Genomic DNA, 24,042 nt, shown 5'->3' with positions numbered 1-24,042 from the left:
GAAGAAAACTTTACTTTTTCGTATATACTGGCGCTACACATTAATTCTGTGTTCTGTAATGTATGTCAGATGCAACTGCTAACACGCACAAAGCAACCACTTTTTTATTGAAACATCTTCCAGGATGGAATAACCCATCATCTCAGAGAGTGGAAAGAGAGAAGGCCAGACCCTAAAGAAAGTTAACCTTGACATAGAAATCCTGTTCATACACATAAGACTTTTCGGTGAAGCTTTATCAGTAAACAGTTGGCAACCGCAACCTATTGGACCACACTATGTCACCGGTTGCTTTCTTAACCATTAGTGCCAGCTTTGTTCTATGTTCTCCCACAAAAACCAAACCTGATTATTAGCAAATAGTCCCGGTATCACTTTTGGCACTTTGTGGGCCTGTGCTGAACTTCTTTTAACGATGGTGACAATTTCTTACTTGGCGGCTAGAGCAGGGCGGTACGCCAAGTAGATTACCTCGTTTCGTTTCAATGTAAAATACTTTTTAAAAATTATTTCTTAAACTGTTACAGTTCCAAGTTACTTTAGTATCAAGATGACGGACATATGGACTTCCCTAAGACAATTCACTCAGATATCATGCTTTGATGATTCATATGAAAGTAGCGAAGTAATGTCAGCTCACGAATGCAAAAGCCTATAAAGCTTCAGTTCATTCCTAATCACATTTAAATTGTCTCATAAAGTGTTTTGGCTACACCGCTAACTTATTATTATTGTCGTTGGGTTAAGATTTCAAAGATGTTGCATTAAGAAGCTTTGGTGTAAAGTAAACACTCTACGTCAACTTAAACACGTAACTGTTAACATAATTGTCATAAATCATGAGTAAAGAAATCAAATGAAATTTCTACACGTTTTACGTTGGTTAGCTGTGCGAATAATTACATTTACACGCAGACACTCTATTTAAATATTATTTCGTCGTTTTGTTCTTTTTTGATTTTTTTTTTTTTAAAGTTTTCCTTTAGCAACAACAGTTATACGTTTATGCACTACCACCATGCACACAATACTTATATATTAAACATATATATACTAATACATATAAAACATATTACACACATTTTACAGAATTCAGTTTGGAAAAGGCATCCATTGAAATCTTTGGTGCACGTATGGCCAACTTTATCAATACAATTTGTATGTAAACAAGTTTTACTGGTAGTGCTTTTTCTAGTTTAGTTTTTGTTATTATTATTAGCGTTTTTTTTTTTTTTTTTTTTTTTTGTATTGTAAGAAAATAGAAAATCATTTAATGCTCTTAAAATTTTATCAAGAATTAATGCTAAATAAATGAAAAGAAGAAACACGATTCACTTCACCACCTGCTTACTAAAGTCATTCCCGTATGCTTAAATCATTGCAAAGCCTTATAGTAGTAAGAAGTATTTAACCAGCACATCATAATATCCGTAGTCCCATTCATAGTCGAGAGCTTAAATTCCCTCGTTATCCTTGCGAGAAAATTCCATCATCGGATATATATATAAATCATCTCAGTCGCCTATATATATCTATATATATATATATATCCGATTTTGTGCAATTATTTTACCAAAAAACTGTTCATATATTTTAAGTAATTCCGTGAAATCATCTGTCATTGCGTTTATTTTTTTTTTTTTTGCGTTTCTGCATTATGCCGTTTTTTTATAATTTTTTTTTTTTTTTGTATGAGAAACCAGTTTGTGCTATATTTATGCAATTCACAAATTGTTTTCTGGTTACGTTATTTTTCTTTTACGTATCAAAAGTACTTAAGTCTAGTTTTTTATAGCTAGCGTATATTCGATACCTTCGTTTAGTTGAAACTATATATATATATACGGAGTGCAGTTCAATTTCTTGACCTAGCGGTTTGTGTTGCGTATGACAATGCGGTTGCTTGGGTTGACATTTTGACTTTAACTCGATATGATGTTCATGTTTTGTAACCATTCAAGTGTCGAACTATCACTTTTTCGCATATATACATATATGCAAATATCTACGTAATATGGATGCAAAAGTAAGAAGTAAAAAAAGCAAACTATACTAAAATTTCTGATTGTCTTCTTCAAATTGCACTACCGAATAAACTGAAATCATTATGTTAAGCCACGTTTGCGTAAGAGAAATTAATATTTTTAATCATCTTGTCAAAGCTAGACGCTTTTGTGTGTATGTTATATTAATAAAGTCAAAATGTTGGAGACATTCGAAGGTTGTAAAGCTACCTACTTCGGCAGTGAAGGCGGAAGGGGGGGAGGGGAAGAAGAAAGAAATACAACCGCACAAACTCCTTTCGGAGACGGACGGACGGTCGAAACTTTTTTGCCCGGCGGCCTGATGTTATGAACTGAGCTATTCTCCATCCTGCCCCATGTACGGCCTCTTTCGGCCCATAATTTTCTGTGGAAGACCCCGAATCATCGTTATCGCTATTTCACTCTACATTCGTGTATGTCTGAGTAAAATTATTTACGAATTAAAGAAGAACTTCACATGGAACAATTGACGCGTTCAAAATGAATGCAATATACCCGGGACAAGAAGATGGAAAAGGTTTCCTCACGCTTCTCCTGCGTTCCTCCAAAGGCTTCTTTTCACTTACAAATTTTCTTCGATTGGCTCTTAACTTTGCGAGAAAATTATTCACATGAGATAAAAAAAAGAAGGGAATCTTTCCACGCGTTTGGATTCCTCCTGGATGGAAAGACAAATCGACGGACTTAAAGAAGGATAAGATAAATTGCTGCTCCTTTGCATGAAACATGGTTTGGAAAAATGTTACATCATTTATTTTTAGTTACAATACGTATCGATTCATGTGCATAGGGAGTTCAACTGAATTAATTAGTACTTAAAGGTGAAGACCTATATCCAAATATAAAAAAAAAACGAAACCAAACTGAAAAGTGCAAAGATTTATGAATAACTAAGGGGGGAGCGAAGAGCAAAAAAGAGAAAGGTACGCAATAAACTGAGCTAATAGCACTGATAGCTGTAGTGCACTCTAGGTACTGTGACCGACCATTAGCCATAAGGGAGAACAATATATTTTCTCGTTACAGTTTTTTGTGACTTTGCATTAAATTTATGTTTTGCGGTATTTTGGAGTGAAATCGTCTTCAATATCAATTTTGTCATAAAACAAGGTTCTTAAGCCACAAAAAAATGTTTGCGACTGCTTTTTGACTTGCAACGTCTCTACGACATTGCTTAGAATTTGCCTGTAAATCGAAGCAAGCAAGCAAGCAAGCAAAAGCTTGCCAACAGATCAAGGTAACATTATTTGATATTAAAAGATTATAAATTTTAATTTAAGCGTAACATAGGCAAGGCGCGGGCATCGAGGAGAATTATACTAAGTTAAATTATTTATGTACCATGCATTTATCTAGAAGCGAACATTTAAACTTCAATTTAGAATAAAAATTCTCTTATTTTTTTTTTTATTTTTTAATTACTCAAGTGTCGAACCTGTAATGAGAAAAAGTAAAAGAAAAACAAAAACAGAGAAGAATGAGTGTGTTCACGGAATAATAGTAAGAATAGAAACAAAAGAATCTCGTAAACCTGACTGAGACAATTATGAATAAAATACAAGTGATTTTTATTGTTGCTTGTTGTTATCTTATTCTATTTGTTATTAAATTTTTTATCTCTCCCAGAGCATACATGTGCAGGCTCGTCCTAGAGTTAATAAACAAGAAAATTGTGGAATGAAAAGATTCTGAGTTTATTCGTATGACTGACAGATCGTAGTGTTTCTGTCAATTCTCACTTTCTCCGCTTTTGCACTCAATACTCAAAGTAAAACAAGCAAAAACATTATAGTGGGCATTATAGCTCACATGCAAGTATATACCCTACATCTGACGACTTTTCAAAATAAGCCGTGATGTGGCAAGCGGTTCGATCCGACAGTCTTTCGTAATAGCGTTCGTCCGTAGGCCACAATTCCAAGAAAATATCTCAAATATTGTGGCCTATAAGTTGAACATATGAAAGTGACAGACGGACGGACAGGCAGGCAGGCAGGCAGGCGGTGTGGCACAAGCGCCTGCATTAATCGGTAGGATAAAACGTGGATATAGGTACTTCAAGTCCTTCTCGCTGCTGCTCGCTATCTACGCAAACTTAATATGACCTTGTACCATAAGTGGCGTAGGGTACAAAAGGTTGCTTACTCTTCTTGCTTTTCTAATCGAGCAGTTAGTTGAAAAAGCTTTTTTCAAAACTTGTAGAAATGAATACAAATATTAAGTTTATAAAGCAGAAGAACGAACTTTCTTTGTACATATATATGGATTTTCATTGAAATTTATGCAAAGGCTTTAATTAATAACTAATTTCTTCTAATTTTTCCAACAAAATGCTTTTCACAACAACAGGAGAAGGGGGCGTTAGCGGCGCCGTTTTAGAAAATACTATTTGTGATTGCTTTACGTTGCGGAATTTTATATTGCGCGCGGGTCGTCTAAGGTTAATCATAATCAGTGGAGAGCTTAAATAAAAAAAAGTTTTAAAAAATATTTTTTCCCTTTTAGATGGTCACAAAATCAAGCTTTACGAGGGCAGTTAGAAAAGTATTGGGATTTAACTTAATTATTATGCTAATCAATCATAGAAATTATTGTTTACCTATCAAATCTTACCCAAATATTTATAGGTTTCGACTTCGTTGAAATCAATCATAGAGATTGGATCTAAAAATACGCTTTATGTCAGCAAATAAAAAGTTATGCAATGAACGTGACGAGGCTACGTAAATGAAAAGCAGGAAGTAATGTGAAAGTTTCAATACATTTTCATTCCAACGGTTTATCAACAGTGCGTGAAGTGTTCATATCCATATACTAATGATTGAAGACGAATGGCAAAATACGATGTGTTATGGTTAAGCATCGTACAATACGATAGTTCACGATAGTAATGCAGTGAATTTGCTTTTAATACAACGGGTGTATGCAGGTTTTCAGAGTTGAGTATTTTCCGATGTCCCTGCTTTTTAAACTCTAATCAAAGCGTTCACGAGAATTTCGAGTCTATCTCTCATTTTAGATATAATTAAAACTAGATTCGCTTGCTATTGCGGACGTAATGAAAACAGTAAGCAATTTTTGACAGTGAAGAGTGAAAAGGGAATGGCATGTGGTCGATGGCGGTGGGCGGATTGAAGCTCCTCGTGAAGCGGAAATTGAGTTACTCTTCCTCCGGCTAATTACGGACTATTTTTTTTTTCCAACTTATTCAACTTATTAGTTATCATATGTGAAATTTCACAAGTTCGCTGTGTTCGCTGTTTGTTTGTCTGGTCAGGCCCCTTACTTATGAGTTTATATAAGTTATTGAGGCAGTTATTGAGGCTATCGCAAGACGTAAAGTGACGTGGGCTAGGTACCAAATTATTTGCAATAGTTCAACTTTATGGCGAAGGAAAGTTGCTAGCAAAAGTCGGTTGTGATTGTATTGTGTAATGCGATAGTTTTTAACTTTCTTTTTCATTTGATAAATTTCTTGTATTGCCCTCGTGTAATTTATTTATTTATTTATTCTTTTTGTTTCTTTTGTTTGTTTGTTTTCACATTTATTTTCTATTTATATCTCTGACTAGTAGCGAGTTATTTAAAATATTTGAGTGAACAATTGCGTTTAGTTAATAAACTCTGCTATACATTGTAAGTCCGCGGTTTGTGTAGGAGTTTGCTTTTCTTCGTCTTTTTTTTTTTTTTTTCGATTTCATTTTAGTGAAAGGTTTTGTTTAGCATTTTTCCAAAAGAAGACAAACACATACATACGTAACTGTATTTAAGGCTTCCTACTTAACCCGAGGTTAGTGTAATCTATCGTTGAATAAAATGCTATCAATTTACTTACAAAAAATGTTGTGCGTCTGCTGCAAACATGCGTTGATTATCATCGTGGCAGGAAATGAAAATAGAAGAAAATAGACAAGTGTTTCATTAAAACAAAAAGAAAAAGTTCAGTTAAAGAAAATTCATTAAAACATTTTTCAAATGATTTCTTCAGTGGCTAAAAATATGTGTTTAAGAGTAATTTTCGCGGAAATCCGTTAGACTTGTGTCAAGTGAGTTTGGTTTAAAATGCTTGACGAGTGCAATGTCAACTAATTTTTTAAATAAATAAAAAAAAAGCTGTTATGATTTCAATTTTTTTTTTTTTTTTTCATTTTCTACTTACTAATGTGTCAAGTTTGTATTTCAAGTCTTTTGATTATGTTATAACAGTTAATAATAAAACTTACTCAACTTGCTTACCGGTTTTGCATTAAAAAAGAAAAAAGCAAAATTTTTTTTTTTGTATAAAGGTAAAAAAATAAAAAATTTAATTTAAATTTAAAATTTTTATGAATTTAAATAATAATAACAAAAACAAAGAAGAACAACAGCAAGAAGAATTTTTTCACTCACTTTGTTACAACCTGTCAACGTCTTGAGTATTTTGAAAGTTAGTGTGAGTTCGTCCGTTCGTTTTCTATGTTTATTTAGTAACGTTTTCCTGGCATAAGTGTTAACATAACAACAAAAACAAACGAAAGGTATATCTAGATATTTGACGAAAATCTCTGAAACAGAAAAGCAACAAATTTTCCATTATCTCGGTTAGTGAAACTGAATAGAGTTTAATGATAACTTGAATCGAAAAACGTTAAGACTGAAGTCGTGTTCTTCTTTCACTTGCTATCTTTGCTAATACTTTCTTTTTTCGAAGCAAAATACGCTATCTATTGCGAGGAATGTTCTTTGTATAATGGCAAGAAATAGTGCTTGCAAGGTGCCAGCTATTGCAGCATAGAATAGTGAAAAGAAAACCAAACCATCCGGGAACGATTTAATAAACCAGGTCGAGGAGAATTTACATCTCAGGTATTGAGGTGCGAACAACTTCGCTGCTGTTGTTAATTTTAATCATTGCCCTGAAAGACGCCCCAAAGGACTTTAGCAACAGCTTTAGTCCTTTTTGTAATATTTTCGGGACCCTTTAAAGTCACAACCACCAGAATTGAAGAAAATGGTTGGGTGTTTTATGCGGAATGAAAACGCGAAAGACGTAACAAACACACACATGAAAATTATATTCAACTATGGTCGCATCTGTAGTACGTTTACTTTTGTTTTTAAAAAAGGAAAAATATGCATTTTGGAAGCACTAGATGGTTGCGAACGCGTGATGGGTGTGTCCACTTATATGCAAGTACCTAGAGAGTACTAGTGGGAATGTTTATTGTTGTATGTATGGCGGCTTATGAGTAATGACAGAGATTCGTGCTGCACTGTAGGTGAGTTCGTTGATCGACTTGGCTCATTTTCAATACTGGCCTTAACTGTAAAGCCGAGGTTTTAATGAACGCAACATACATCCACAAGGGGGGACAGATAGAGAATATATACACTCTATGTATATATGTTTTTGAGAGCTCTTTGGGTTATGCGTATAGAAATTTCTCTCCGCAAAGGAGATCTGAAAACTTTATTATATCACTAAGATCCGCTTTCAGATTTCTGCCGTCGTACAAAAGTTTGCTCTGCCACAGGTATTGAGCAAAACCAAGTCTTTCGACTGAAGGGAGAGAGACCATCATCAACAAGTCCAACGAATAAAAAAAATGTCAAGTGAAAGCTAATTAACAAAATGCGCCTAAACAATTGTCATACATTTGGTTCAGTTAGGTGATGCACGTAAATTTCAAGCGAGTGCTGAGAAATATAATTAACTTGTAATGAATACGTTGTTGATTGTTCTTATATAAGACTCTTCCTTATGTACCTTCAACTGCCTATGTCGAGGCAATCAATTTTGTTTTTAAGTAAGCAGTAAACAGGTGTAATTCACCCTCATTTTCGTTCATTAAGTGAAATGGAATACATTTGCTACCAGATAGTGGCTGATAACGACTTTTCGTTCAAGTTCGTTAGTGCAAAGATTACGAGTAGAAATACATACAAAAATGTATTTGTTCCGTTGTGAGTTTTAAGCATCCAGCAACAGATGGAAAATATGCACGCTATTGTGGATGTCGGGCATGGCTACTGGCAACAGTTTCTCCTTAATTTCAAGTCCGTATGAGATTGTAAGCTATGAGACTAGAATCTAGATATATAATTAGGGGCGAGTCACGTAGAATTCAATAAAGGAGAGAGCATAGCGTTTACGATCCAATTTTCGATATGTTATCGATTTTCAGACAGATTGAATCAAATGAGAAAAAGACTATATACGCTGTCCGGCTAATGCTCGTCCACAAAGGTAGTGCATCTACCGGACATATTAGGCTTGAAACTTAATCATGGAAAAATGTCGGTATATCCCTGAATGCAATACAGTATGGAACTTGCCCACAGCAACAGCACAATACAGCTTACAGATGTCCCTCGCACCGACTGCTGTAACCAAATTTTCCAGATTCTCGAGCTCTCTCAACCTTTTCACATCGCTTTGATTAGAAATCTGACTGTTGACTATAGAAACAATTCGATGTTCTTCAAATGTATTTATGTTCCTCCCTTTCTCACTCTTTCTCTGTCATAGTAAAATTAAGGTACTTGATTTTCGGTTAGAGTTGTTCCCCTTTGCCAATAACCATAACCACTTCGTACAGTAATAGTTTCCTATTATGCTGGTATTACATCATAATAGCCGTTAAGCTTTTACCTATTGTTTGTCTTATTTAAGTCATGTTGAATTAACTTTTTTTAAATGTATTGTGCTTTGTATTTTGCTTTGAAGTGAACTCGATAGCGAATTTCTTTTAAAGCGAATATTAACCATTTGCCGATATATGAACATTTATGAATAAAATGGAAGGCAACTTTTCATATAAAATTTTCCTTTAAATGAACAAATTGAAAATTTCACACAAGAGATAGATCTGCGGCGCAAGCCCACTTGTTTATTGAGTTTTATTCTGCTCTGAATTTTGGCGGATTTTTTCCCTGACACGAAATTTCGCAACTAATCTTTTGAACGGCGACAAGCATTCACAACGTCACGATAATCGAAATACCCTGTTCAACGTATCACCTTGATTTCTGAGTGACCCTAGCGTGGTTTTCTCGACCTCGGCTCACTTTTTGTACAACACGTGCGATCCATACATCGGTGTCCGCATCGTATGCAAGTCTTATTAGCTGTGATAATGTGTTCCATGACATGATTAGTAGTGCTTTGCCCAATAAAATCTGTAAATCATACATACATACATAATGTGTAACACTATATACACTCATCCTCCGATTTATCTTTATCTAGGCGTTGCAAACTGTTGAGAAATCTAATACACATATATTTGCTTAAGTTTAATCTTAGTTACCCATCACGCTACTTATCACGTTAGGTAGGAGACGGCGAAAAGCATCGGAAGACATGGCCTTCTAATTGGGGAATTGAAAGCCATGTTTTTTGTGGATTACAAATTGTGGCAATTGTAATAAAACTTTGAGCTTTTCCTGCAGGATCTAGGAACGTGAGTTCCATCCCAGTTGAAATTGATCCAATCGGTTAGTCTATTCAGAATTTTAGGCTAATAAGAATACACTTACATTCCTTGAGATTTTCAACTAATTTTCGGATTCCTTTTGAAGGATTCCTTTTCAATAATTTGTCGTTAAGTAAGATAGACGTATCAATCTGTGAAAGAAATGGTGGCACATAATATATCCCTTTAGGGAGGGAGGGAAACCAGAGGGCCAGCCTTTAAAAATCTTCGAAGTGATATGCGTTCGCGTATTATCCACGAAATTAGAAATTGAAATCGCCTTCTTCTTGCGAGAATGGGTTAAAGGTATTTTTAAATAATATTTAGAAACAAATATTTTTTTTAATTTTGTAATTTTTTATGATTGTTATATAAAATTTTTCTTTGTTTTGAAAACCTGTTTACTTTTCGATTATTACTGTCATAGTCAATAGTAAGTAAGCCAAGCACATATGGGTGATTCACAAGTTTGAAAAAATATCGTTAGTGTTAATATGTATGAAAATGAAACGTAGTTACCGAACGTTGCTTGCATTTAAATTAAATTTAATGTAATTAAATAAATAAATTACACCAAAATGGAAGACAATGAACTACGCTCACCATAATAAAATCCTAATATTGTACTAAATATTTATTTAGATTAACTAAATTAAGTTCCCTTCGTAAATAAAAAAAAAAAAAAAAACAAAGAAAAAAATCATTATTTATTGCTTTTTGAAGAACTTAGAGTTCGTTGTGTTAGTTGAATGCCTTGTTTATTTTATTTTAATTTGGTATTCGAAATAAATTAAAATATTTATTGATTAAATATTTTACAGTTTCGCCGTTAAACGACAGCAATCATCAGCATCAGGCACAACCGCAGCAATCCCATAGAACTGCCAAATCGACAAACATTACGAACAATATTGTTAGTAATGCAACGGCAACTGCCTCAAACTTAAGCGCATCCTCCATGTCCACCGCTAATAACATTGTTAATAGTGTTGGTGCTTCTACTAAATCTTTAATAAAAAAATCGGGCAGTACATCTTCAACGCATAGTTCGAATCGAAAAGATAGTTTTGGCTCACGTGATTCGTTAAACGATATACTTTCTGAAACGGGTCTGCCTAGCGGTAATGTGGCGGCTCAACGCAAGTCATTGGAAAGTAAAAATCTAGATTTAACAAATGCTTCAGACGCAGCAACACGTTTGGCTTTAAAGAAGCAACAACAGCAACATCAGCAACATCAGTTAAATATACAGCAACAGCAAGAAACTAAAAACGGAAGTAGCAGCAGCAGCGGCAGCAACGGTTTCGCAAACAACATAACTAACTCGATGAGTAACTCTTCAAGTGAGTTGCGCAAAAGTAACGAAAATGTTGATGACAAAACGAAAACCGCACCGCCACCAGTACTTAGTAAAAAACCCACCATACCTAATAAAAAATCAAATTCAGTTTCAAGTGTTGCGGGTAAGTTAAAATTGTTTCTATATAGACAAAAGTAATGTAAAATGTCCTCTTTTCCTAAGGCAACATATTTTCGGGTCTCAAGCAGAAGGTAAAAAATGTTGAAAACAAGCTTACTACGGCGGTGTCTCACGACGCTGCTGATGGTTTGTCTAGTAGCAAACTATCACCCAGTAGTTCGGTAGCGAATTCAAATGATAGTAATGTTGTTATACGTCGAGCAGCCACTATAGCTGGTGAAGATACAGAATTCGATCATGTGGAGCGCAGTTCCATTTTAACGGATATGCGTGCTGGACGCGTGAAGGCGCCCAAACGTCGACCACCATCAGCGGCCATGTACTCCGTGGGAGAGAGCAATAACAACACGTTATATTTAAATGGTAGTGGCAGTGGTAGCGAAGCGAATCACAGCGACGATCAACTGAAATCTGATGACAATTCCACAAGTGAAGAGCAATTAGCTAAACCAAAACCACGTGAATGGGAACGCAAGAAGGCACCTTGGATGGAGGAGTTGAAGGCATCGCAAGTTCGAAAGAAGACTCCTTCACCGAATGTGGAAGGTCAGGCAGCAACAAGTACCGCCGCCGGTAACGGTGGTACTACCAGTTCAGTAGCCGAAAGAACCTCTAAGCTATTTGGCGAAGAATTAAAAATAAGTAACTCTAGTTCAAATATTGTAACGACAAGCGCCACCAATACTAATTGCATTGTTAGCAATTCTGTGAAGATGCAACAGTCAATGGTGATGGAAAGTAGTAATAGTACGAGTACCACCACCACCAGCAAACTTTCAACGGAGGCCATGACCAAAAGCTTAAGCGCCAAGTTGACTTCGGAAACAATTGCGTCTACAAATTTAGTCAACAGTTCAATACATTCCACTACAAGTACGGTAGAAGATGTGCGAGCAAGGCCAAACAGTTTATCGTTACGCAATCGCAGCTTATCGCCATCCTTGGCCTCCTCCAGTCAACGTTCAAATAATTTAAAATCAACCAACGCGACCAATAGTGGCAGCAATACATCAGCCTCTCCCGCCGAAATATCTTCCAACGCAATCGCAACAACGGCCCAAAAATCGAACAACACTAATTCGTCAAATGTCATAAATAATCATCAACATCTGCATCCTCATCCTCCTCAGCAACATCAACATCATCATCATCATCATCATCACAATCAATTGGAGAACAATATTGGTAGTAAAACGGACAACGCTCGCTTAGTTGAATTAGAATTGCGAGTGGACAAATTGGAAACGCTAGTATACTCACAGCAACGTACCATCGACGAGCTGGTACGTTCATTGCGAGATGAGACGGATCGCGTCAAGAATCTAAGAAGTGAACTGGATAAATATGCACAGTGCGTGACTCAAGTTTGAAGACGAAAACGTTTGTAGTTTTTCAGTAGTCTAGTAATTTTTCAATCGCAATAGAAAGTGTGTGAAAGGGAGAGAGAGCGAGAGAGAGAGAGAGAGCGAGAGAGAGAGAGTGAATGAAAAGATAAAGATATATAATTTTTTGATTGCATGCACGACATGAGTGGGCTGTAGGGCTGTCGATACGATATAGAAATTTGTTGGACATCATAAAAAAGAAGAGAAACCCTTCAAAGTCAATGGTTGATTTGCAGCATTTACATCAATCAACTGTCCCTTGGGGGGTGTGCTCAAACATTTTCTTACTAATTCTTTTCTTTTCTTTTTTTTTTTTCTATTGTTTATTTTCTATATCTACATTTATGGTAAAGATAAGAAGGAAAGTCTTTATTATTAAAAAAAACAGACTTCACAGTATGTCGTGGAAAGAGACAACAAGTAAAGATAAAGATAAAAATAAGTTAAAAGTGAAAAAAGTTTAGAATTTATTGAAGAATTTTAAAATAAATTATGATTTGAATGTTTTTTGAATAAGAATTTCTTCAACAATTTTTTATTTATTTTTAAATTAAAATTTAATATTGACAAACCTTGAAAACTGAAAAAGATGCCCATATATTAATTGAAGGAGGGAAGAGAGTATTAAGAGTACTAGAAAAAGTTGAAAAGTATCGAAACAACCATATATGCACTTGGTTGACTGAGAAATGGGATCAGTCCACAGTGCCTTCGCTCTTAAGTTTAATAAGCATTAGACTCATTCCTGCGACGATTATAAATATAATTACGATCGTTACGAGAGAGAAAGAAGAGATCACGAATTATTTGAAACCCTTCTCGTCTAAGCTTTCCCTTCTCTGCTTAGAAAATGCATAGACATATGAGCGAAATAATTATTTACTTAAAGGATACATTTCTGGTCGGTGCCGCAAGAGTTTCTTAAAGTTTTGCAAAGCGCATCTTGGAAGCTTTGACCTTCTCTTTGTTTTAACAAGTTCATACGGTACGTCTTCTAATGAATTTCCTATGCAAGCATAGGAATTTCGAATTCTTTGTTCGTCTTTCCTTAGTTTTAGGAACTTTGTAATGTTCTGCTACAATTAAAGAAAGAACGTATGCACATGTACCCATTGAACATGCGATGTTATGAGAACAAAAAAAGCCTGCATAATAAATCCCATATATATGCAAGTACATCTATTAAGAAACTCCATCACCGCTACCCATTTATTATACACTTACTGTCATGCTAAGACACCTACCTGTAAGGATTTTTCAATTTGATTCAAACAATCATCAAACATTGGTCGTGGATTTAATCGCTTGTGTTGTGTTTTCTTTAGCTCTTATATTAAGCTTAAAATGGATGAATGTATGTATGTAATAATAATTATAATAAACACAATAAAGACATAATTCCCGCCCAACTTATTCCCGAAATATTTTAATTAAAAAAAAAAAATAATAAAAATAAAAAAAAAAACCAAAAGTACTGCATGCCATTCTACACATATATGATGAATAATTTGTACACACATTCCTCTTTCGTATTATGCTAACACCTAACATACCTAGTATAGATTATGTTCGAAAAGAAAAAAAAAAAAAAAAGAAAAGAAACAAACAAACGGTGAATTTCTTTAACATTCCCCTTCTTCCAGTTTTTTATACATTTTTTGTCCCCCAGCAAAAAGTTGAATGAATATGATATTCATTTAAGGATTGATTTTACCCTTTAGCTTTTTTCTTTTCTTTTCTTTTCTTTTCAATTTTTTTTTTTTTTTTTTATTCTAAACCTTAAGTGTTTATAACTTTTATTGTATTTTATATATAATTATTTAAAAATATTCAATTTTTATACAACGATTTAATTATTGATTTATTTTTTTTCCTAAACAACAAATTTATTTTAAAATTATAACGTTTAATCCGTCATCTGTACATTTTTTTATAATTAAAAAGAGAAGAAAAAAAAAAGTAAATAAAGAAAATATTGTGTAACAAAGTTTAATTATTATAAATATACACAAGTGTTTATGTCGACGCATTGAAACTTAAATCATTTGACTTTTCTTATTTTCCAACGCTATTACGACCTTTACGTTGTGCGATGATATCACGATTGGGAACATTGGATTTTAAGGACAAAAGCTAGTCATCTTGCAGAAGTCAGGTTCATTTTTATTAATCTACAAAACTTGGAAGCAAATAGAACTTTCGCATTCACCCTGCGGCTTTTTGGTTCGAAGCCAGCTCGCGCGGATTTCGAAATTTTTTTAATCTTTCATTAAAATATTGAAAATAGTTGTCAGGCTAACCTTTCTTTTAATTGCGAATGACTTGTCTGTCTTTGCCCTAAGACTCAGGGCACTATTAATCACCTTTAGCATCAACTATTACAATTCATGACATTATTCAATATTAGCTTAACTGAGGGAACTGGAAAAGTAAGTAGTTCTTGCTGCCTCCAGGCGTCACTTCTTAAATAGAGTAAAATTCATATTTACTTCTTGCCAATGCCGTCTAAAGCTATGCTAATCTTGATATATATTTTCGTACACATCTTCAAGTGCTTCGTTTGTATTTGGTATTTCTCGCAAAAACGCACTACAAATTTGACTACTCCTTGCTCCTCTTTTTCTCCGCTGCAAGTTTTCATCTTTTGCCAGAAGAGAAACAAATTTCATGTCCACGAGTAAGATATTGAACTCTTGACGCCTAAGATCATATATGCGAACGTTTAGGTTTCTTAAATACGTAATAATTGTCGTTAGTGAAAGGAGAAAAAATTTGATATTTCTCAATTGGGAAAATGGAAATCTTACGGTTCTGTGTATAAGAAATCTTCTTGCAAGAATTAAAGAAACTCATTAGCCAATAAGAACGGATGATGGGGTTAATTTTTTTTTCGCCAAACGACAAAGTGACTAATGAACAAGCGACAATGGACGAACGGACGGACGAGTGACAACTTATATATTTGTCGCGTTCAGTTAACTGGTTAACTACATGCGCTTGTGAGGGCCCACTTGGGAAGAAACTTCTACCCAAAACTTAATTTACTTTTATCTTCTATTTTAAGTTTTTTAGATAATCCGTCTAAGCAAAATATTATCTATTTTCCCTAACTTATCAATTATCGTATGTGTGGATGATATGTGCGAGTTTTTCTTGTTTTTCTTTTCTTTTTTTTTTGCCTTTTGTTTATAGCAGAGTAGAAGAATTTCACATTATCTTTCTTTCTCGCTCGTTGTGAAAATATTTCCGTTTCTTATATTGCACGTATGTTTATTGCATATACTAAAAATTGCTTTGATGTTTTTCTTTCTATTTTTAACAGGAAACCAAGTTATCGTCACGGAAAATTCGATAATTGGAAGTTTTAGGATATTTAATAATGTTTACAAACAAAAATTCTTTATCTTTAAATGAACAAAAAAAAAAATAAAAAAAATAAAAAAAAATAGAGGATAATTCCTTTCATTTGTGTGATAATAATTTCCCTCAACAAATTCAACAAAATTTTTGGATGGAAACTATCCTACGGGCTTGAAAATACAAGATAAATGAAAAAAGAAAGCAAAACGAAAACTTCATAGATTTATTCATGAAAACGATTAGAATTAACATTCGATATGACGTCTATTCAATGAACAATTACTTACATGCATGCATATATATATATATATGTATATATATGCATATAAAATAAACAAAGTATTTTATATACATTTAAAAAATAACAACAAGAACAACAACAACAAACAAATATTTTTATACAAAAACAGTTTTCATTTACATTACAACACTTGGACTCTGTAGACGATAACCTGTGGGTAACCCAATTATCGAAAATAAATTGCGGCAAATAGAAGAATCTCTGGACTATGTCATGCACGGATTAAAACGAATCGAAGATAGATACAAAAGCAACCGCTAAGCTAATTAGGTTCCAGTTAGTTGATGTTAAAATGTTTAGCTCTCTTTTTTTTTCTCTTAGCTTAAGAAATTACTTTTAAAGAGAATGTTTGTTATCATGATGTTTACATAGACGTTTAACACATTACTTTCTTCGGTATGCTTGGTAGCTTGGCGAATTTATGCGCAACATATGTGGTGTGTGCAAATAGTGAACATAGGCGCATAGAAGAAGTGCGTAGAGGAAGATATTTATCTTAAGTCTTAAAAAGCCTTCAACTGACGACTTATTTCCGAGCCGAGATTTAAAAGGTCTGTGTTGAAATGGCCTCTCCGACTAGAAGGAATGCAACCAACAGAAGGGAAGTTTGCCGCTAGAGATGATTGCTTTTTTCAAATGACTCCTTACGTCCTTGACATGTGCTATAGTCTGTAAGTTGTTGAAAAAAGAATTCGAAATTTTTCTTCTTCGAGTTTTCACGGTCGGCGCAGATCGATTCTCAATCTTAATTTTTAACGAGATAGACGAAAAGAAAGGCATATCTTACGAAGATTCTGTCAACCGTCTAGGAAGACAATCATTCAAACAACTAAGTAATACAGATTTCTTGATTAATTCAGCTGCTGAAAAGTCCATTGGCCACTGCTTAGTTGAAGGATGTAGGCTTCGTCTTTCTCGTGAGAGCTACAATATCGTAGCTGGAAAGAAAGCCGAGCTACAAGTGCTGTAACTTCAAACAACCAATATAAACATCATTGTCGGATAAGGTGGAACTTTAAATACCCTACACCACACTACCTAAGACGATTATTCATTCATTCATTTCGTGATAATACAACAATTATTATGAAGGCTTACCTTTCATGAAAGCCCTTAGACGTGAGAGGGTTCAAATTTAGCGGATTTATTTTTCTGGTTAAAGGTTTTACTACACTCCAGAAAATTTTCGTTATAAGGTATTATAAATTAAACTTTGTTGCCATATAAAGGCTTAATTTTCATGCGAATCCAGCCAGTCCTTACGGCAAATTCCTATTATGGGCCTATTTTCGTAAATCAACTATTGAAAATCAGATCTGTTCGCCGCTCCCTTTTCTCAGGTCTAGTTGTCGTGGTAAACGTTATACGAGAGGGGGCTCAAAAATGTTCCCATATATGCCCGTGTACAAAATGTTGTTAAAGTTTATGAGAAGCCGCGACCACATACGAAACCCAAAATTGTTACACACACTTAACAATGCATTGACTAAACGAGGAAAGACGGACGGACGGATAAGCTCAAGTCAGATTCTGAATCGGATCGGTGAAACAAATAATGGCTCTGTCTTAATTCTTTCAACATTTGCATGGAGTAAACAGGGTAAACACACTGCCCTTCTGAGCCGCATTTAAACAGAAAAACAGCTACCTGCTGCCAGCCATAAGTCGTAACACAGTCTACTGATGCGTCAGTTCATTTGAAATTATTTCAATTATCTATGCATTCAAGGGGAGTCACATGTTTTTTAAATTTACTATGAGAGTGATACGTAAGTTTATCAGGTCTAAACTCGTCACATAGTTTTTACAGCTTTGACAATTACAATGAATTGCTCAACGATTAGTCATTAGTCATTTAGGTCGAACACGCTATATACTGAGACTATATTTTTTAGCTCGCATAAAATAGCAAAAATCCTTTACTGGTAGGTACGAAAATGAAAGAAAAAAGTGCAATAATTTATAGGTTAATTTCTCGATAAAACTGAGAAGTTTGCTGTGGATGGATAATTAGAAGTATTAGTGATTGGTGAAGACATTCGTCTCCCTGTCCAAACGACAATCGTTAATAACTTTTAATTTTGCCGAATAAATTCGGATAAATCTTTAATAATACTTTGAGTGTATAGTTTATATATAGATTTAAAATTTTTTACTTGGGCTTAGCTAATGTCTTTAACGTCGACAGAATCCAACATTGACTTGTAACTCATTCCTTAATTCTTAAATTTATTGCTTATAAAGTTTATTTATAAACTAAATAATAATAATAATAATAATAATAGTAACTCTTGGAAGATTTATTCAATAATATTTAAAAATACTTATATTTATTTATTTTATTAAAAGAATGAATTAATATATTAAAACAATTAAAAATAATAAATAAAATATTTTTCTATTCATACCTATACAATCAGCCCTACATACAAATTTTCTAATTTTCCAACATGTTCTTACATATCGTTGTAATTATCAATTAATTAATTAATTAATTAATTTTTAATTCATTGACGCATCACATATTTTTGCTAACTTAAGAAGTTTTCAAATTTTACTTGATTGAAAAAAGACGTAAGATTTTATAAATAAAGCGAAACAAAAAAACAAAAAAAAAATATTAGTTAATTAATTTTATAGATAAATACTTATTTTAATTTAATTTAATTAACGTACAATTGTTAAATATGCTTTTGATTGAGAATTAATTTTATATTTCTCATATTACATATAACTAAGAACAATAATACTTACAAACGATAACATGTTCATGTGGCATAAAAAATTTACATACAAATAATTATAATAAATACAACAAAAAGAAAATAAATAAATAAATTAATAAAAATTTTGTGTAATATTTTAAATGTTTTGTAATCATTCTGCGAAAAATTACATTTAGCCTAACGGTATGCTAACTACTTTATGTAAAATCTCATCCGATTAACAGGGCAACACACCACACCGTTATCTCAACAGTTTATATTACGCAACTGTTAATATGAAAAAATTTGAAACATTTGACAGTAATTCAAAAAAATTTCAAACATCTGAGAGCAAGCGTCTGAATTTGTTTACAATTGATAATAATTGAGTCTGTATTTGTTTGAAATTGAGAATAAAGCGAACGCGCGATTGGATAGACTTTCACAATATTTTAACGAGAAAGCTCCTTATTTCAGTTTTGCATTGTTGTTGCATTCGTGTGTCTATTACATGTTGCCAAATATGTGTAGCTACTCTTATCTGTCGAACAAGGGATCTAATGTTTACTTTTAGTCAATTATGTTTGCGTGAAGCAATATTTTCCACATTTAGGGATTAGTAGTAGTCTGGGTCTGAATGTTTCATTTATTTTTAGTTTTGAAAAGATTACGCGTAATTTAATACGTTTTGGCGACTTTGCTTTGGTCCTGTCCTAGCGGTTTAAGGAGCACGAAAATGGGAAGAAGTGAAGCATGGTCGGACATCACAACGTGTTTTTACCGCAAAGTTAATTATTAGAAAATTTCATTGTGACCATTACTAGTAGTAGAATACCATACCACAGTGCATGTGTCTATCTTGTTAATCGTTTTGATAGTTTGTCTCTTAAGTCTTTTGTTTCTCCATGCGTGCATCAACTTCGAAAGCTGCGAGAATATTATATATTGAAAGAGTGTCCGAACTAGGATGACGAAAAATATTTTTATAGCAATGCCAATCCCATTTTCGACTTGAAGGTGCTTATGATAGGTTTTCTTATGTTCGTCAGCTGTGGTGAAGCTGCAAAGTCAATCTGTACACGAGCGACTTTCTTTATATTGACTTATGGTATATTAAATAGCTGTATGAAGCAGATATTCAATTTTTTGTCAATTGCATAATGCGTCTTACTCAGCTTAGGATCTCAAATAAATACGCATTGTTTTAGTTTTTTAAAAAAGAAATCATATCTCTAAGAATAACTACACATTTGAAATCGTAAAGACATTTAATCATTGTCGTAATAGGGAACATTGAAGAATTGAAAAATTAATGATCGGACTACTTAACCTCTTCTTTTACATACATTCTCTACATAGATAAAATTTCTTAGTGAAGACATTTCCCGCAGTCAGGCAATTAGGCACCAACATTACGTATTATGTTACAATTCTTGTAATCTTACCATGATGATGACTGATGATTCAGAAGGAAAACAATTTTAGTTTTAGATAAACCTTATAACCCAAGAGAGTAAGCAATAAATTTTTCCTTCTTTTAATATAAATTCTCATGTGGAGAACGCATAACTGAATGCTTAATAAAATTTTATGCAAATAGTATCAACAGGCGGTATAATTGCGATTTATAATATTTCCGATAATAAAGAAGAAAAAAATCGCATAATTAAAAGTGTAGAACAAAGTTAATCGCGTATATGTGTAGAAGCTTAGGCTTGGTAGCATCGTTTGGTTTTTATTGCGTTAATAAGAGTTTATAAGATTTGTTTCTCCCCGACTTTTACAGTCAAGATAATTTATGCTATTGCTGTAATGGTGACAAACCTGAAAATTATTTATCAGACTTTTTTAAAAGCAACAATATAATAACAACAGTAATAAGAAAAATGTTTATATGGCTTCTTAGCTTAAGCAGCATCTTTGACATCAAAAAATAACCTGTTAACTAGAAAAATGAATAAAAAAAAAAAAAAAAAAATGAATAAAAATAAAAGCAAGAATGAATGAAAACAAAAGAACAACCAAAATATGTAAAATATTTCTATGCTGACACAGCTCAGTGAATAACAATTACACACCAATGCGAATATGTTGCTCCGCATATCCATCCTATTCTCGTTATGTGTACGTCCGTATTTATGTAAGTCTTATGCACACATATATAAGCACAGATGATAATGAAAATTAGACTCGTTTGCTAGTGTGTTCATATGAGAGGAGATATATATACTCTATATGAGAAGAGTATAAATGCGAAATTTTAAGAGAAAAGAGAAAAAATTAATCTAATGAAAATAAAAGTTATAAACCGATGATGATATTTGTAAAGAGTAAGATTACCAGAGTTGATGTGCATAGGAGCGTCCAATTTAATACTAACTAAAACTTTTTTCCTTTTAAAAGCACTTTTCTTAAAGATTACAGGTTTTTTTATAAGAAGTGTTGTATTTCCCCACAATTATCCGAAGTAATTGCGAATGATATTGACCTTATAAGAATATTGGCCTTAATAAGAGATCCAAAAGTAAATATTACTATAAATAAGAAGTTTATGCCGAATTATCTGAGAAAATCCATCTGAAGAGATATCAGAGACTTTCGAAGAGACTTCAAACGCATGCTTAGTACGAAGAACATTACATTCTATCATAATAGGAAAAAAGACCAAAGACATTGGCCACTTTTACAATGTCTACCCGTAAAAAGATTTTAATTTGATTTTAAGTCAAGTCAGGATAAGTTAGTCAGATAAATTTAGTTGCGGATCTGGTATTTCATGCAAGGAGAGCATTTGGTTTAGTAGTAGTCATCCTCGTAAGACAAATTCCTTTTGCCAATCGTGTTGTTATAGCCGCTTTGTTTAAATAGAAACTTACGAAACTTGGGACTATTAATAAGCTCCTCCGCCTCATGCACTGGTTAGGACAGGCAGCAAGGAATCGATTAGCTCGCATCAGGCGCAAGGCCGCGCCAAACTCGAAAGTTGGATTGAAACCCTTCGATTGGAAGCTTCTAAGAAGAATACTGAAAGATATACCTTAGCTTTCCGTCTGGAAAGAAGTCCTTTAGCTCTTACTCTCTTCAGCAAGTTTTTCGCTCACAATGCTCTTATGCTTGCTATTTCTGGAGCATAATATCCTGAGCTGACTAACGTCTAGTAACGAAAGCAGAACTCATTCTAATGCCCACGAATATAATATATAGAAAAGAAAATGATCGATAACTGTGGAAAGAGGAGGTGTGCCAGAAAAGTTGAAGTGCAATTCTTCATCCAAGTAAGTACTAAGAGTGGTAAGTAAATGGTGTTCGCTCAAAAGCCACGTAAGTAGAAATATATATATTGCAGGTTCTATGCTAACTGCAGATTGGCTGTAAACTCATCATCTCATTCACAGTCTAAATATAGCCATCACAATCCTTTCACTTACGAGTTGCACTTATTTCGAGGGAGAAAAAGCCATGCGAATAATTTATTTGCATAATTAAAACTCATTTCACTTAATTAGAATAATAACTCGGGATGCAAGACTACTGCTAAATTTTAATAACAATAAAACAACCGCTCACTAGCCGGAGAAAACAAGAGAGCGACAGAGGCAGAGAAAGAGAAAAAGAGAGACAGAGAGAGATACAGAGAAAGAGTAAACGTTACATTAACTGGACGCATGAGCTTTAACAAGTGTGGTGTGGTGGTCAGGCGCAGTCAGGCAGTGAAGTTTACTTTTAGATATGAATGCGCTTCTACGAGAATTTAGTTGTAGCTTAGTAGTATTTTTGAATAGCGTGAAAGGCAAAGTTAAAATGACGAAGGAGTAGGGTGATTTACCCCCCTATGATTGTATAAATGAGCTGATGCTCAAATGCATTCGTTTGTGCATGCACTTAATGCTGTCGTTATTGTTTTAGTGTAGTCGTCTCAGTAAGCCAAGTTTACTTGCCAATCTTGTTATTATTATTGGATTTTTTTCTTCATTTTTTATTTTTTTTTTTTTTATACAGGTTTATTGTTATTGTTGGTGTATTTTTTTCTTTTTGTTAAATGCTTGAAAGCGATTTGTGTTGGTTTCTTTAAAATTCTGCATAACCTGGCTGTGGTTGATTGTTGATTGCTTGGTTGGTTCATTGTTTGGTTTTGCCAGCCGTTCAAACCAACACCAGTAGAGTTCACTATCAGTTGCGGTTGTCGCAAACAATTCAGTTAACTGAAAACACTGCAACGATTCACACGCAAAAATTCTATAAACTGACACGAAATTGATATAAAATAATCATAAAAGAAACAAAAAAAAAATAATTAAAAAGCAAACAAAATTTAGAACGCGTGAATCTTAAATTAAACCAACGCGAACGCAAAATTCAATTCAATAAAATAGAAAAATGTGTTTTTCTTTTTGCAAATAATTTTCGGTTCACATTTGAAAGAAAAAAAAAAAATAAAAAAATAAATAAATAAAAATAAATAAAAGCAAAAATACAATATTTTTTGTATTCTTGTGCAAGCAATAATTATAATAATAACAAAAACAACGACTACAATAATAGTAATAGTAATAATAATAATAATAATAATAATAATAATAGTAACAACAAACACAGCTGAAAACATATTTAAGGACCGTGGAATATATAGATTTCTTAAGTATTTTTATTAAATTTTATTCTGTGTCGTGTTTATCTATTTATTTATTTATTTATTTATTTTTTTTTTCTATTCTCTTCAACTGATTTTCTATTGCTACTAATATTATACTATTACTAGTACTAGTACTACTACTACCACTGTAACTAGTGAAGCACGGCTAACACTGCTTACTACTCAATAATAAAGTTGATTGATGAAATACTTGTTCGCGTCAGAAATTACGGTTTGGTGTGTTCGTGTAGTCAGTTAAATAAACGTTTTCAGAGTGTGTTGTCGTCGTTTGCCTTTGCGTTTGCGTTTGTGTATGCGTTTGAGAGTGTTTAAATAAGTAAGATATTAGCAAGTGTTTGTTAGCAATAAGCTTTTAAGCGTCTGTGTGAGCAAGAAAATTTGCATTCACGCGTTCCTCAGCATACAAGTAATTATTTATTTGCCTATAAACAAACAGTTGCTCGTGTATGTGTACGAATAACTTGGTATGCTACTGATTGCTTTGCTTTGCTTACAAGCAACTAAAATCCAATAAGTAAGTGAATAAGTAAAGTAAATGTAACTTAAATTTTATTATTTACGTATATAAATCAGTTTCTTTTTTTTTCCGTTTTTTTTTCTTTTTTTTTTAAATTTTTGTTAACTGAATTAAAAAGTGTTTCGTGTTCGTGTTATTTAC

The 24,042-nt window shown here is 33.3% G+C and overlaps 2 protein-coding genes across 10 annotated transcripts in view; both read left to right on the top strand.

The window, feature by feature from the left end:
• Positions 1-12,711, top strand: part of LOC119635194 (CD2-associated protein) — a 32,396-nt gene extending 19,685 nt beyond the window's left edge. For all 4 annotated transcript variants that reach the window (XM_038029875.1, XM_038029874.1, XM_038029876.1 and 1 more), the window contains 2 exons: positions 10,321-10,962; positions 11,022-12,711. In XM_038029875.1, the coding sequence (XP_037885803.1) occupies positions 10,321-10,962; positions 11,022-12,349 (1,970 nt within the window). In that variant the 3' untranslated portion in view covers positions 12,350-12,711. The remainder of the gene's footprint in view (positions 1-10,320; positions 10,963-11,021) is intronic.
• Positions 12,712-22,568: 9,857 nt separating this feature from the next.
• LOC119635200 (probable serine/threonine-protein kinase DDB_G0282963) overlaps positions 22,569-24,042 on the top strand; it is a 40,416-nt gene continuing 38,942 nt past the window's right edge. For 2 of the 6 annotated variants that reach the window (XM_038029890.1, XM_038029889.1), the window contains exon 1: positions 23,383-23,898. The gene's annotated coding sequence lies outside the window, so the exon portion shown is untranslated. The other 4 variants (XM_038029888.1, XM_038029886.1, XM_038029885.1 and 1 more) reach the window with 4 other exon arrangements.

This window comes from Glossina fuscipes, unplaced genomic scaffold (assembly GCF_014805625.2).
Source record: "Glossina fuscipes isolate IAEA_lab_2018 unplaced genomic scaffold, Yale_Gfus_2 3, whole genome shotgun sequence".
NCBI classification, from domain to species: domain Eukaryota; kingdom Metazoa; phylum Arthropoda; class Insecta; order Diptera; family Glossinidae; genus Glossina; species Glossina fuscipes.
The sequence above is the reverse complement of the archived record's forward strand: the minus strand, read 5'-3'. Positions and strand labels throughout refer to the sequence as shown.